Here is a 17,036-nt window from a genome sequence, read left to right on the forward strand (position 1 = left end):
AAAGTTAAAATACTCAATTAGAATATTAAAAAATTATAAGATGTTTAATGTAATTATTGTGAAATATGAAAGTAGAGACAGAAGTCTCTAAAGTTATATTTGTGCTAGTAAGATTATGTATCAGGATTGCCAAGTGTCTGATTGCAGTGCTAAAGTTAGTGGGGAGGTGTCCTGTATATTTTACATGAATGTGTCCCTGAAATAATAAATAAAGGAAAAAGAGTGGGTGTAAAAGACAAGTTTCCAATCTGTTGCCAGGAAATTCTTCACATCCAGTACACTGCCGGATGTGTTGGATGCCTGTGCTCGCTTTGCTATCTGTGATTCCTCCTTCCACCCCTTATGTCACTACAGGACACAGTAGCAACATAGGGCTGGCAGTAAGAACTACCAAGTGTGGCAGGGGACACAGACATCCAAAAACTCAGAAGTGTGCGAAATGTAAAGATTCTTTGGCCAGCTTTACTCAGGAACAGAGCAAAGATTCTACAGATTGTAGTGGGTAACTACAAATTGTCTTCTTTTACAGGAGCTTGTTGTTTTTTTATCTCAGCTAAAGAGTCACTTTAAATATGAAATGTTATCTGTTCAATAGTGAAAAAGCCTTAGAACAGATGCAGAAAACACTGCAAAGATTAAAACTCTGTAAGGTCAATTAAATAAGAGGTGAAACTAAAACTGTGATTTGGGGTAAAATTTTGATTTCAGTGGCTTCCCACCTAATTTTTTTTCCAAACTCAGTGTTACTAATATAATTATCTCAGATCATACTGAGTCACTAACCCCATCAATGTCCACTACTTATTTATGAATGCTTGGCCATATACAGTATATATTTAAAAAAAAAATAATATGTTTTAATCTACAGAATAGCCCTTTTTATATGAAATTCTTAAAAAATTAAGATCTGGTACCAATTTTTTGAGATGCTGTACCTTGCATGGCTGCCCCATGCATCCTCTCTGTCTTCTGGGGAAGGATTGGGGTCCTCCTGACCCCTGCACCTCCTGTCTCTTGGGTGGAGCCATGAACTATTGTCAGGCTCTAGATTATAAAGGCTGTGAACACCTGCACACTCAACCTGCTGGTTTCTGGAAAGACCTGGACACTGGGTTGGAGACTTCTTCCCTCCTAAAGCACTTTGGAGTCTCTGAACTCCATCCCCTGAATTGGAAATAACAAAACCAGGAGAAAGATGAAAAATCTTTTTACTCTCAGAACTGACATTCTGGAGCCTTGCACCCTGGATATTTGCAAACCCTTTGTCACTTTCTCATCTTTCATATTTTCACAGTGGCAGGGCCTCTCACTGCCACACAGTGTAACATATCAAATCGCAACAAACCTTCAGTGTAATTATTTATAAATAGATTGTATCTTGCAGTGAAGGAAACTACACCAAAAACTACCGTATTTGCCGGCGTATAAGACAACTGGGCGTATAAGACGACCCCCTACTTTTCCTGCTAAAATGTAGTGTTTGGGCTATACTCGCCGTATAAGACTACCCCTCTTCCAATGCACACCAGTGGGAGGAATAATGCCCCATCATTGGTATCAGTGGCAGGAATAGTGCCCCATCATTGGTATCAGTGGCAGGAATAGTGCCCCATCATTGGTATCAGTGGCAGGAATAGTGTCCCATCATTGGCATTAGTGGCAGGAATAGTGCCCCATCATTAGTATCAGTGGGGGGAATAGTGCCCCATCATTGGTATCAGTGGCAGGAATAGTGCCCCATCATTAGTATCAGTGGGGGGAATAGTGCCCCATCATTGGTATCAGTGGCAGGAATAGTGCCCCATCATTGGTATCAGTGGGAGGAATAGTGCCCCATCATTGGTGTCAGTGGGAGGAATGTGCCCCATCATTGGTATCAGTGGGAGGAATAGTGCCCCATCATTGGTATCAGTGGGAGGAATAGTGCCCCATCATTGGTATCAGTGGCAGGAATAGTGCCCCATCATTGGTATCAGTGGGAGGAGTAGTGCCCCATCATTAGTATCAGTGGGGGGAATAGTGCCCCATCATTGGTATCAGTGGCAGGAATAGTGCCCCACCATTGGTATCAGTGGCAGGAATAGTGCCCCATCATTAGTATCAGTGGGGGGAATAGTGCCCCATCATTGGTATCAGTGGCAGGAATAGTGCCCCACCATTGGTATCAGTGGCAGGAATAGTGCCCCATCATTGGTATCAGTGGGGGGAATAGTGCCCCATCATTGGCATTAGTGGCAGGAATAGTGCCCCATCATTAGTATCAGTGGGGGAATAGTGCCCCATCATTGGTATCAGTGGCAGGAATAGTGCCCCATCATTGGTATCAGTGGCAGGAATAGTGCCCCATCATTGGCATTAGTGGCAGGAATAGTGCCCCATCATTAGTATCAGTGGGGGGAATAGTGCCCCATCATTGGTATCAGTGGCAGGAATAGTGCCCCATCATTGGCATTAGTGGCAGGAATAGTGCCCCATCATTAGTATCAGTGGGGGGAAAAGTGCCCCATCATTGGTATCAGTGGGAGGAATAGTGCCCCATCATTGGTATCAGTGGGAGGAATAGTGCCCCATCATTGGTATCAGTGGCAGGAATAGTGTCCCATCATTGGTATCTGTGGCAGGAATAGTGCCCCATCATTAGTATCAGTGGGGGGAATAGTGCCCCATCATTGGTATCAGTGGCAGGAATAGTGCCCCATCATTGGTATCAGTGGCAGGAATAGTGGCCCATCATTAGTATCAGTGGGAGGAATAGTGCCCCATCATTGGTATCAGTGGGAGGAATAGTGCCCCATCATTAGTATCAGTGGGGGGGAATAGTGCCCCATCATTGGTGTCAGTGGGAGGAATAGTGTCCCAACATTGGTGTCAGTGGGAGGAATTGTGTCCCATCATTGGTGTCAGGGGGGTGGAATAGTGCCCCATCATTGGTTTCAGTGGGGGGTGGAATAGTGCCCCATCATTGGTGTCAGTGGGGGGTGGAATAGTGCCCCATCATTGGTGTCAGTGGGGGGTGGAATAGTGCCCCATCATTGGTGTCAGTGGGGGGTGGAATAGTGCCCCATCATTGGTGTCTGTGGGAGGAATAGTGCCCCATCATTGGTATCAGTGGGAGGAATAGTGCCCCATCATTGGTGTCAGTGGGAGGAATGTGCCCCAACATTGGTGTCAGTGGGAGGAATTGTGTCCCATCATTGGTGTCAGGGGGGGTGTAATACTGCCCCATCATTGGTGTCAGTGGGGGGTGGAATAGTGCCACATCATTGGTGTCAGTGGGGGGTGGAATAGTGCCCCATCATTGGTGTCAGTGGGGGGTGGAATAGTGCCCCATCATTGGTATCAGTGGCAGGAATAGTGCCCCATCATTGGTATCAGTGGGAGGAATAGTGCCCCATCATTGGTGTCAGTGGGAGGAATGTGCCCCATCATTGGTATCAGTGGGAGGAATAGTGCCCCATCATTGGTATCAGTGGGAGGAATAGTGCCCCATCATTGGTATCAGTGGCAGGAATAGTGCCCCATCATTGGTATTAGTGGCAGGAATAGTGCCCCATCATTAGTATCAGTGGGGGGAATAGTGCCCCATCATTGGTATTAGTGGCAGGAATAGTGCCCCATCATTGGCATTAGTGGCAGGAATAGTGCCCCATCATCAGTATCAGTGGGGGGAATAGTGCCCCATCATTGGTATCAGTGGGAGGAATAGTGCCCCATCATTGGTATCAGTGGAAGGAATAGTGCCCCATCATTGGTATCAGTGGCAGGAATAGTGTCTCATCATTGGTATCAGTGGCAGGAATAGTGCCCCATCATTAGTATCAGTGGGGGGAATAGTGCCCCATCATTGGTATCAGTGGCAGGAATAGTGCCCCATCATTGGTATCAGTGGCAGGAATAGTGCCCCATCATTGGTATCAGTGGGAGGAATAGTGCCCCATCATTGGTATCAGTGGGAGGAATAGTGCCCCATCATTAGTATCAGTGGGGGGAATAGTGCCCCATCATTGGTGTCAGTGGGAGGAATAGTGTCCCAACATTGGTGTCAGTGGGAGGAATTGTGTCCCATCATTGGTGTCAGTGGGGGGTGGAATAGTGCCCCATCATTGGTGTCAGTGGGGGGTGGAATAGTGCCCCATCATTGGTGTCAGTGGGGGGTGGAATAGTGCCCCATCGTTGGTGTCAGTGGGGGGGGGATAGTACCCCATCGTTGGTGTCAGTGGGGGGGAGGAATAGTGCCCCATCGTTGGTGTCAGTGGGAGGAATAGTGCCCCATCGTTGGTGTCAGTGGGAGGAATAGTGCCCCATCATTGGTGTCAGTGGAGGAATAGTGCCCCATCATTGGTGTCAGTGGGAGGAATAGTGCCCCATCATTGGTATTAGTGGGAGGAATAGTGCCCCATCATTGGTATCAGTGGGAGGAATAGTGCCCCATCATTGGTATCAGTGGGAGGAATAGTGCTCCATCATTGGTATCAGTGACACTTGCTGACCCTGTTCTCATATGGTGCTGCTGCAGCCAGCATATGTGGTTGCAGCAGCACCTCTACACTGAACACTTACCTGCTGGTCCTGCACTCGATTATCGTGGGGCCGCTCGGCTCCGCCCCCTCGCTGGTGATTGGCCGCCTGTGTGCCTTCCCTGAGCTACAGTTCTGGCGGCCAATCACCGGTGAGGAGGCGGAGCCGAGCAGCCGCGCGAACATCCAGTGGCCGAACTGAAGGAGCAGCAGCGCTTCCTGGACCGGATCGTCGTGGGACCGGAGCCAGGTAAGAAACAGCCCCTGCCCACCCCTGTACTTAGTGTCCCTTCCGTTGGAAGGGGGGGGCGGCGGCGGCACCGCACCGCCCCCCTAAAAAGTGTCAGTATGCCGTATACCGGCGTATAAGACGACCCCCGACTTTTGAGAAGATTTTCAAGGGGTAAAAAGTCATCTTATACGCTGGCAAATAGGGTACATTAAACCTTTTTTTAACTTAAGAGCTGTTTTTATGGGCTGGCATATATGTATATGTGTGTGTTGTAAGTTTACTGTGATGTTCTCCTGTATTTATTAACATGTGGAATATTCTATATTAATGGTTGTTACATCATGTTGTATGCTTTTCAGTGAACAAACTCTCTTCTTCCCAGAGGAAGAAACGCATCAGGATTAAATTGACACTTTTAGCCTTTTGAGCCTTTTTTTAAGTCTTTATTTGTGTTAGTGGGTTTGAATGATTTAGATAATAAAATTGTCATTTATTGATGTACATGTGTGGATAAATGAAATGCCTTTTTTAAGTTGCATCTAGATATGTTGTTATGAGTCCCTTAAAGATGATGGTCTTTTGTATGTAAATCCATTCCGTTTCTAATGCTTTTGTACTTTACTAGTTTACTTTATTCTTTAGTCAAAAAATTGAAAACGGTTTAACTATAAAGTGAACCTCTATTTAGACACTACAGAAATCTATAGCTGCATAGTATTACAAAAGTTTTTAATGGACTGTCATGATTATGGAAAGCATTCCATCCTCTTCATTATGCCTCATATAAAAGAAGTTATAAAAAGTACTCTGCCCAAGACTCTTAGTAAATGAACCTGAAAATAATCTGATTCATATGGTCAGCTGGTCAGAGACGGTCTATATTTTTTTTAATTTAGCCAAAAGGATGAATTAAAAAAAAAAGACAAAAAGCGAACAGGTTCTTCATTCCACACAAACAAGATGGTAGTTAGAGGAATCTTCCCACACATCCACCAGGACAGCTGCTGATCAACAAAAGTTTTACAGCAAGCCCTTTCAACAGAAGCCAATCAAATTATTAACTTCTATCAAGCAGGGTGGCCACAGACAGCCAAATTTTGATCAGTGTATGGCCAGCTTAGTATTCAACATTAACATTCATCATTTACATTTACCTTAATATTAAACTTCACTCCCAGTGTGTATAACTCTCAGGCTATTGTCTATTACATTCACATCTTAAATATGTCAGTATAAATTGTCGCTTAGGGCTAATAGTATAGCTTTAATAGTTTTTGGTGTGAGGCTTTTGGTGCAAATAACTAGTGTTTCACATGGGTTTAAGCTTGTATAAGAGAAGTATGAACAGCAAGATTTGATAAAGCATTTGCAGAGCTTTCAGCAAGCCTAATTAAAGCTTTTAAAGTACCATTCAGCTCCATTTTGTAAATGTTGAACAGAGATCCTAATGGGAGGGTTGATTTCCACTTTAAGCAAGCTGCTAGCAAGCTTCAACAGGCATCCAACAAGCTTCAAGAAGTGCTGAAACCTGCTAGCAGTGTATTTATAGTGGTAATTAGCACTCCCATTAGGATCTCTGTTCAACATTTTTCAAAGCTTGCTGTTCACACTGCTCTTATACAAGCTGAAGCCCGTGTGAAACAAGCCTAACTTTTACATTAGGGCTCAGCTCACACTGCCACGACTTGGGATCCGACTTGTGAGGCCCACATGATGTCACATGACATTAGCACTACTGAAGTTTCACCGGCTTAGAAAAGGTTCTTGTGCTACATCTATCCAAATTGGGCCCATAGCCTTTACTGGAAGTTATATATATTTTTAAACAGTGCACTGCAACCCCCCTTTTTTTCTTTATACAAACAAACTATAGAAAACAATGATCCTTCCCTTAGCAGCTGGAGTCAATCTGTTACCCTCAAAGAAAGAAATGGTAATGAGACACAAAGCTGAAGTGAATCTGAGAGTAATTGATTAGATATATACCAAGTATATAAAGGGTAAGGATGAACAAATACACATATGGTTATTTATTATAAACGTGAGCACATTGAACAGAATTTAATACATGGTGTATTCAGCAAACTACACTATATTTCTTTTTTTTGGAGATCACTGTACAGGAAGATTGGATTCACAGGGAGAGGTTGATGGTTGCATGGTGTCTGATCTTCGGCTATACAGAGACACTATTAAACTCATTATTTTGAGAGTGCTGGACAGATCCACATCTATATTGATGTGATTTGGATCTGACACTAAAAATTTTGAAAAAAAATGTGTCCCTCCCTATCCATATCAGGCCATTTGGATCTGTTGTGGATTTTAAGGGGAACACCATTGAAAATGGTGTGGGGACTACCCAAATTCCATACCTGACCCTTATCTGAGCATGAAGCCCAGCAGGTCAGGAAGGGGGGGATTGGGAGCTCCCTTCTAAACCATACCAGACCACATGCCCTCAACATGGGGGATGCTTTGGGGTAGAGCCCCCCCATAGCACTTTGTCCCCATGTTGATGAGGACAAGGGTCTCTTCCTCATAACCCTGGGTGGTGGTTGTGGGGGTCTGCAGGTGGGAGGCTTATCAGAATCTGGAAGCCCCCTTTAACAAGGGGCCCCATAGATCCCGCCCCCATGTGAATGAGTAGAGGTACATAGTACCCCTACTCATTCACCAAATAGTGTAAAGAGTGAGTAAAAAGACAACAACAGTTTTTGACAAGTCTTTTCTCAAAAAACAAAAAAACAAATGTCCCCAAAGAACATCAATCATGATAAACACTGGCCGACGACCTGAAAAAAAAATAGAGCTCTGCACCTGATGAAGGTTCTCGCCATCTGACAGTTCTTAAATAACTAATGGACAGGGCCACCTAATGATGCCACCTGGGTGACCCTGTCCCCTTGTGACAGCTTTGACTGGGGCATGCTGGGTCGATGAAGTCACAAGGGGGCTTGGTTCCCTAGTGATGTTACTGGGTTGCTCTGCCCCTTAGCTTATTTAGGAAATGTCAGACAGCGGAACTGTCAGATGTTGGGAGCCTTCTTAGGGAGTGGAGTTATCTTCTTTTTTTTTTGGGTCGGCAGAGTTCATCGTGATTGATGTTGGATCTACTTTGGGGACACTTTTCTTTGTGTGTTTTTCATAAAGGATTGTTGTGTTTTTACTCTCTTTTTTTGGTGAATCAGTGGGGGTACTATGTACCCCATACTTATTCGCAGAGGTGAGGATCTGGGGGCCCCCTTGTTAAAGGGGGCTTCCAGATTCCGATAAGTCACCCCCACAACCACTGCTCAGGCCATTGTTCTCATCAACATGGGGGCAAGGTGCTTTGGGGGGGAGCCTTTCCTGACCTACCAGGCTGTATGCTTGGATAAGGGTCTGGCATTGATTTTTTTTATTTTGGCATGGGGTTCCTCTTAAAATCCATACCAGACCTGAGGTGCCTGGTATTGATAGAGGAGACCCCGACACAGTTTTTTTTCAAATTTTTAATTGCCGGCTTTCTTTTTTTTTTACATTCAGCTGTCAGTGGGCAACTCCCCTGACAGTCGATGAGTCATTGGTTGCTAAAGACATGGCGGCCAGCCTGCCAGCCCACTCCTTAGCAACCAGCAATTCTTTATACAGAATTCCCTGACATGATCTTCTGGCCGAGGCCCAAGGCATGACAGACACCAAAGGCAGGGTTTGTTGGAAGACATATTTGAAAAGATTCACTCCTCCATATGTGAAACTAAAAAGCATCATGCTAACTTGTTGGAGAAACGGCAGGATTTGGAAAATCAATCTCCTTGTAACAGGTCACATCCATGCACAGTGGGGTTGAGCTTGCGGCTCGGAGGTAGCTGCTGGAGACAACCCTGCTTTGATGATTTTGCTTCTAATACCTGTGTCAGTGGTGACACATGCAAAAGGGAGTTTAACAAGTTTTTATGCAATAAAGATTTTAAGTGGAGCTTCCCTCTTTCTTCCTCCCTTATGTGACTGATTGAGCTAAGGGGAGTACTTCTTTAGAGGGGTCTTTTGTGCGGAGGGTTGGTGAGCAGATCGTTGCTCTCAGAGTTCATGTGCTATTTGCTTGTTTATAACCTTACCAGCCAGGAGCTCTGGTGAGGTCATTTAATACATTTGGTGATGGAGGAGCACTTTTTGGTGAACATTTAGAAGATACATGGATTAACTGAAATTTATGGTGGTCATTATTAATGGATTAAATTTGATGTGGATCATTATATCCATGGGGGATATATATATATATATACACACACATTTTTTACGGATAGCATATATCATCAGATCATCATTATATGAATTTGATATTTATGCGGAAGTTTGGGTATTGCATGCAGCACTTTAATATTGTATAGTTTTCTGTATGAGATATCATTTTTTTTTTTTCATTGTTCTTTGTTTGAAAAAATTTGTTACACGATTTGAACATGGCAAATGTTTACAAACACTGAATAGGATTATAGGTGGGGTGCAGGGTACCTCTGTTTTTCCTTTTTTTGCACAACAGTTTTCTTTGCTGGTTTATCAAAGATAGGATTGCAGCTTCCCTTTAAAGTTAGACCTCTTTATTTCTCTTTACTTTTTTACTGATTTGACTGTGTACGTTTTGCCTTCACATATTAGGAGTAGCTTTATTGGATACCCCCAGTGGTAAGGGATTTGATGATTATGAAGATGTTTAGTGATGTTTATCAGGTTTTTACTCTGATGAAGTATGTTAGACCTGCAAAGCATTTAGGTTGGGATGCATGGCAAATGTCAATACCAATAATTTTTCCTATACATGGTAGAGGTGTACACACGTTAAGGTATCCCAGTATAATTGCACTGGTAAATGGGTGGGATGTATTCTGTGAATCAAATTTATGACCAACTCCTCCAGTGGAATTTCCGGTAGAGCCTCTGACATCCATTTTTAAAAATAATCTTTTGATTCTACAGGTTTGATGGTCTCAAACATGACCCTAATTTTAATATTGTTGCACTGGGAATGGTCTTCCATATCTGCTAGTTTCGCTTGTATCCAGGTTATGTCATACTCTTTTTTTGTTCTGCTCATACAGTGGGGCAAAAAAAGTATTTAGTCAGCCACCAATTGTGCAAGTTCTCCCACTTAAAAAGATGAGAGAGGCCTGTAATTGGCATCATAGGTAGACCTCAACTATGAGAGACAAAATGAGAAATAAAATCCAGACAATCACATTGACTGATTTGGAAAGAATTGATTTGCAAATTATGGTGGAAAATAAGCATTTGGTCACCTACAAACAAGCAAGATTTCTGGCTCTCACAGACCTGTACCTTCTTCTTTAAGAGGCTTCTCTGTCCTGCACTCATTACCTGTATCAATGGCACCTGTTTGAACTTGTTATCAGTATAAAAGACATCTGTCCACAACCTCAAACAGTCACACTCCAAATTCCACTATGGTGAAGACCAAAGAGCTGGAGAGGACACCAGAAACAAAATTGTAGACCTGCACCAGGCTGGGAAGACTGAATCTGCAATAGGCAAGCAGCTTGGTGTGAACAAATCAACTGTGGGAGCAATAATTAGAAAATGGAAGACATACAAGACCACTGATAATCTCCCTCGATCTGGGGCTCCACGCAAGATCTCACCCCGTGGAGTCAAAATGATCACAAGAACGGTGAGCAAAAATCCCAGGACCACACGGGGGGACCTAGTGAATGACCTGCAGAGAGCTGGGACCAACGTAACAAAGGCTACCATCAGTAACACATTATGCTGCCAGGGACTCAGATTCTGCAGTGCCAGACGTGTCCCCCTGCTTAAGCCAGTACATGTCCGGGCCCGTCTGAAGTTTGCTAGAGAGCATTTGGATGATCCAGAAGAGGATTGGGAGAATGTCATATGGTCAGATGAAACCAAAATAGAACTGTTTGGTAGAAACACACCTCGTCGTGTTTGGAGGAGAGAGAATGCTGAGTTGCATCCAAAGAACACCACACCTACTGTGAAGCATGGGGGTGGCAACATCATGCTTTGGGGCTGTTTCTCCACAAAGGGACCAGGACGACTAATCCATGTACAGGACAGAATAAATGGGGCCATGTATCGTGAGATTTTGAGTGCAAACCTCCTTCCATCAGCAAGGGCATTGAAGATGAAACGTGGCTGGGTCTTCCAACATGACAATGATCCCAAACATACCGCCCGGGCAACGAAGGAGTGGCTTTGTAAGAAGCATTTCAAGGTCCTGGAGTGGCCTAGCCAGTCTCCAGATCTCAACCCCATAGAAAACCTTTGGAGGGAGTTGAAAGTCCGTGTTGCCCAGCGATAGCGTCAAAACATCACTGCTCTAGAGGAGATCTGCATGGAGGAATGGGCCAAAATACCAGCAACAGTGTGTGCCAACCTTGTGAAGACTTACAGGAAATGTTTGACCTCTGTCATTGCCAACAAAGGATATATAACAAAGTATTGGGATGAACTTTTGATATTGACCAAATACTTATTTTCCACCATAATTTACAAATAAATTCTTTCCAATGTGATTGTCTGGATTTTTTTTCTCATTATGTCTCTCATAGTTGATGCCAATTACAGGCCTCTCTCATCTTTTTAAGTGGGAGAACTTGCACAATTGGTGGCTTACTAAATACTTTTTTGCCCCACTGTATATCAAGTAATTGATAGTATTATAAAATTCCCCCATCTTATTGCTATGTGATTGACTCTGTCCCCTGTCAAGGATTTCAGATTTAAACTGATATATCAGCTTCATAGCTGCTTTAGAGTTGTAAGCATAATATGGAGCTCTGAAGTTCTCTGGTATCATCAAGCAAGTTGTCAGAAGCACTTACCTCAATGTCAACTGGTTCTATCTGTGTGACTCAAGTAGAGATGAGCGAATCGAACATGACGAAGTGGAATTCGTTCCGAAGATTTGGAAAAATTCTATTCGCGACGAATCCGAAGATTAGCAAACTTCGGATGCACGAATCGAATTTTCCCAAAAATGGCGGCGACATGTGCTGCAGTTTGCCGATTGTGCAAAATAAACTGACTTTCTGCTTCACAACCACTATTGTACGTTCAAAGAGTTAGATCCATTTACACGCCGGGTGGCGGTAATATTTTTTGGGTGATTAGTGCATTCCAGTGACCTAAACGTACAGTTTCCAGCCAACGGCAAGCTGCAATTGACCGATTGTGTACAATAAACTGACTTTCTGCTTCACAACCACTATTGTACGTTCAAAGAGTTAAATCCATATACACGCCGGGTGACGGTAATATTTTTTGGGTGATTAGTGCATTCCAGTGACATAAACGTACAGTTTACAGCCAACGGCAAGCTGCAATTGACCGATTGTGCTAAATAAACTGACTTTCTGCTTCACAACCACTATTGTACGTTCAAAGAGTTAAATCCGGTTTTATTTTTGGGGTGCTTATTGAATTAAAGAGTATGTCAGACAACACGCAGAGGAGTAGCAGAGGAGGCAATGTTTCAGGAGCGAGCAGACGTGGCAGCAGAGGAAGGGGTCGAGGCAGCACTAGTCGCAGCCAGAGGCCAGTGCTCCCGGTGTCATCCAGCGGTCGTGTCTCCACCGACAACCCTGCCGTCATCAATTGGTTGACTCGGTCGTCTTCCTCTTCCCAGGTCACCTCTGACACCTACAGCCAACGGTCGGTGGGTACGTCAGACACAACCGTTAGTTGGCATGGCCCGGGAGCAAGCCCACTGAAATCACGTGTCCTCGACCTGCCCCTGTCCTTTGGTGCTCCCTCACCAAGCGAAGTATCGCATGCTGTGGGCTCAGCCCCACTGTACAGTGAGGAAGAGCTAACAGAGGGCGGTCAGGAACGGGGGGAGACATCCGCCTCTTCAGCAGCCAGGCGAAGAAGTACTGGCGAGGAGAGTGGCTCGGTAGCCGGTCTAGAGACAGGTCTGTCTCCTGACCCACACGCAGCCGAGGGGGCTAGTAGTGACGCGGAGACCCTAATTGATGATGATGAGGCTGATCGCACTTGGCAGCCTCGTCGTCATCAGGCTATTGCTTCCACATCATCAGGAGAAGAGGGTGCCTGCTTGGGTTCCATTTTGTCATAGGGTGCTGTATGGCCTCCCATTGCTGCTGCCTCCACCGCCACACTGTGGCTCCACACTCTGGTTTTGGCCCCGTGACTGCCCAAATGAGTGAAGTGTGCGGTGATTCTAAGATCGACGGCACTCATCTGCATGTCATACTGACTGACAGTATTATTTCTCTTCCCCAGCAGACTCCAAGGGCATTTAAATTAAAGGCACAGTGTTCTGCACTAATATAAAGGCTCTCTGAAGCCTAGAAACACCCTTTTTATAAGTTAAATTCGCAGCGAATATATTCGGCTCGAAGCGAATTTATTCGGCGAATTCGGCGAATCAGCCGAACCGAATTTTTGAATAATTCGCTCATCTCTAGACTCAAGGTCTGGTCTTCACTGGGCTGCTGGTGCTGGAGAAAGATACTGACACTGAGCCAATAAATGGAGTATTCAGTCAATTTTGTCTTTTGATCCCAGCCACCTGTCTTCATCCACCGGTGAGCAGCATGCTGGAGACGCTGGGGATTTGTCACTGCCATCTTGGCTGGAGTGTCTGATTAGTGGGGGAAGATGTTTGTCAGTTTTTCTGGGCTCCTGCGCTCCAATGTCTTTTTGGCCATGGTCTCCTGATGCATCAGGTTGCAGAGAACAGGTAGCCTGGTGCTGTATGGTGTTCAGTGTGGTTGCTGTCTGTTCAGCAAGCAAGCTCTTGCAGAGCTCAGCTCTCAGTCAACCTTATTCTGTGGCTGCTGGTCACTTTCCTCACACAGAATGTTTTTCACAGGCTATTCAGGTAGTCTCCCACTTTTTCTGGCGGTCACACAGTCCTCCTGATTCCTAGCATCTCCTGAGCCTTCCTGCTGATTTCCTGCAGTCCTCCTGATTCCATTACTTTCCCACCATCTTTGAGCTCAGCTGTCCTTAATAGTGAGGGCTGAAGGGGAAATACCTGTCTTTTCAAATGAATCCCCTATTATCCCTGCGCAGACTGATACCCTACAATATAACAAACTATAAATAAATATACTTTAAATTTATTAAAAAAAAAACAACTATATTGCCTTTTATGCAAATACATTTCATCATTTGTTATGTACTTTGCTACACCCAGCTTTATAGAATGAAGAGGCCATAGGTCTAGGCAAATACAAAAAAATTACAATATCGTACTCTATATTATACACATTTTCTATGCTTCAGAACAGGGGCGGACTGACCATTTGGAAACTCGGGCATTGCCCAAGTGCCCAGGGTCAGTAGGGGGCCCCATGAGATGCCCCTGGTACCTTTTTCATAGGCTTTTTTAAGTTTGGGCAAGGACACAGGGGCCCCATGATCCCCTATTGCCCAGGGGCCCCAAGAATTGTCAGTCCACCCCTGCTTCAGAACTGAAAATAGATTGCATGCCAATTGCAGACATTATTTAATTAGGTTCAACAGGCTAAAATGCAAAGTTGCCACTAAAATTAAATTTGAGATTTCACATCACTGATAAAAGTAAACGTAACTTTCCAATTATGTATAAAAAGTGCAGGAAATATCAGGTATCTGTAGATCCCATCACTGAAGCTACAAGGTCTTTCCTATTAAATGGAATGTTAGCTGGACACACTTATGCACAAATTTAGTGTCTGTCAAGCTGGCTATTAACTGTACTTTATTTTTTTAACTCAACTTCATTGTTTGGAGAGACAAGATATTTATTTATTGCCTTTATGCAGATTCTACTTCCTGTCTTATTAAAACTAAAGGCATTTACTCTCATAAATAAAGCTGTTTAATATGAAGCAGAATGTTAAGATAATTTATAGGTGTTATCCTTTTACAATGTTACCGTTTTGTTATTGGTGTAAATTCAACAATTTTATCACTGGATGTGCTGCTCCATGTAATTCAAAACTCATAAAAATGTTCCTTTCTCATATTTCTGAGCAACAACTTTTCCTTTCTTTTTTAAAATATGAATAAATCAATCTACACTAAGCAGAAGAATGTTACTTGTAAAAAGTACAAATACACAAAAAACAGGACTGCATTTTACCTATGTTGAATGTACAGTATATCATATGATGTTCTCCAGTGGATCTCTAATTTTGTGTGATTACTGCAGTTTGATACTTGTTGTTTTTTTCTGACATTTATGCTATACTTTTTGTTAATAGATGACACTTTATCTACTGGTTTAAGGGACATATCCAAAATTTTAAGAGAAACCACACAGCTATTCCAGTCTAATGAGATGCGTCCAGCTAATGATCCAAAGGAGAGAGATCCAATCAGAGTAAGAATGTTGAATGATGTTCTTCAGAATATAGAAAAAAACTTCCTCATTGGTTCCTCACCACGAGGATTCTTCAGGTAAATGTAATTTTGCATTTTTCTATAATTGACTAAGAGGTGAGAAACATAATTGGCAAACATTATTATTCAATTTAATGAGTTTTAATATAGAATAAAAAAATACATCATGCGTTAACACTATTAATGTACAAATTATGCTAGAAAAATTACAATACTTGACAAATAACTATGGGGATGATGAGGATTATAAACATATTCATATTAAAACTTCAGTTTTACTAAACCAACAATTATTTTTTCAACCTACAATTATTCAGATTTGCTAAATGTATATTTATTTTGTCCTGCCTCAGGATTTCTCCTCTGATATTTACTGAGCTAGATAGTCCTATCTAGCAATGTTGGCTTTGGAACATCAAGCTTTCAGCAGAAGTTTTCAAGGCACCAAACTGCCATCTCTGTAGGAAAGCAGTGTAGACCCCTATATTATGCTATACCTTAGGAGCTCAGCACATTCAGTAGTGGCATGAGAGTGTTTCTTAATGCCAAGGTCTTGTATGCTATCTCTGAAAGCATATGCATAATAATATCATCAGATATATTTTTATAGAACACCATGTTTAATAGATCAGCTCTTTTGCATTCTTATAATACTGGTAGGTAGGTGGACCCTAAATGTATGGTCCTGTTACTGAGCTAAGGAGACCTTCTAACATTGATTGGATTACTTTGTCCATGTTAGCTTCTGATATGGAGATTACATAAAGCATAAAGAATGCTATGCAGTCAAGCATGACTGAAAGGTTGCTCTTGGTGGGAAAACTAGAATGGTGTCATATTCTAGTTATTTGAGATATCAGTGTTGGGAAGCATTTCTAGAAGGTTCCAGATTGAGATAGGCTCCTAGGAAGTACACAAAGCTGCACTGACCTTCAACTAGACTACACAGTAAATGATTCAGGTGTGACTTACATACCTGTTTAACAAAGAGAATGGTTTTGGACTACCACTGCCATTCTCCTGTTACCTTAGTTTCCTAAAAAAAAAGTATTGTCATGCTTTTGTAAGACTTTCTCTTTCTTAAACATTGAACAATTAATGATTTGACCCAGTTTCTTGGTTTAAAAAAAGCGTACACCCAGCCGGGCAGCTATGAATTGTGACCCTTTCCATCAAACTGGAAAACAAATGGAAGTAATTATGACTGAATCCAGAGGCGTCAATATCCAGGCACAGAAATACTATATTAGAACCTGTACTGACAGATGTGAAAAGGGGACAGCTTAGCACATGTTATGGCTATCCCAAAGAGTTCAACCTGACGCCCAGTGCAATTAAAGTGCACCTGTGTCCAGACTATAGAAATTAAAGGATTTACATATTATTTACAAACTCAAAAAGACTGGCAGGCTGGCAAGATTATGCAGATATAGAAGTAAAGGAAAAAGAAGCTATTTCAGTTCCTCTGTTATGAACTTTGAAGATTAGTTTCTCCAAAATGCTTGTAGCTGCTGTGGTGAATAAAGGTATGTAAAGTGATTTTATTGCTTTTTTAGAATATGTTAATACCTGTGCTTAGTCTGGGCACAGGTTCACTTTAAAGTATATGGGAGCAGAATGGATTAATACTCAGAAGCACTAAGTGAATGATGAAATTTGTTTGATCTACATCTTCTTCAACAGTAACATGGACTGCAGTATCTGTGCCTGCTGGCACTACAATCCCTATACGTACTACTCCAATAAGCAGTACCCAGGACAGCACTTCCATACAAAACCAATACATAGTTGTATACACAGATGAGTTTTAAAAAGCCCTTTAAAATATCTCAGATAATAACAGATTTCCATCTTTGTGCTACCCCATCCTAAATATTAAATATCATAGATTGTCATCTGTTTTAGCCACTGTT

At 42.9% G+C, this 17,036-nt stretch overlaps 1 protein-coding gene across 1 annotated transcript in view; it reads left to right on the forward strand.

The window, feature by feature from the left end:
* Positions 1-17,036, forward strand: part of NAALADL2 (N-acetylated alpha-linked acidic dipeptidase like 2) — a 578,047-nt gene that overhangs the window by 519,935 nt on the left and 41,076 nt on the right. Inside the window, exon 11 of the mRNA XM_089675680.1 lies at positions 14,985-15,180. Within this exon, the coding sequence (XP_089531806.1) occupies positions 14,985-15,180 (196 nt within the window). The remainder of the gene's footprint in view (positions 1-14,984; positions 15,181-17,036) is intronic.

The sequence above is a fragment of the Staurois parvus genome, unplaced genomic scaffold, assembly GCF_062004578.1.
Source record: "Staurois parvus isolate SC_StPar_1 unplaced genomic scaffold, SC_StPar_1.0 ptg000155l, whole genome shotgun sequence".
NCBI lineage: Eukaryota > Metazoa > Chordata > Amphibia > Anura > Ranidae > Staurois > Staurois parvus.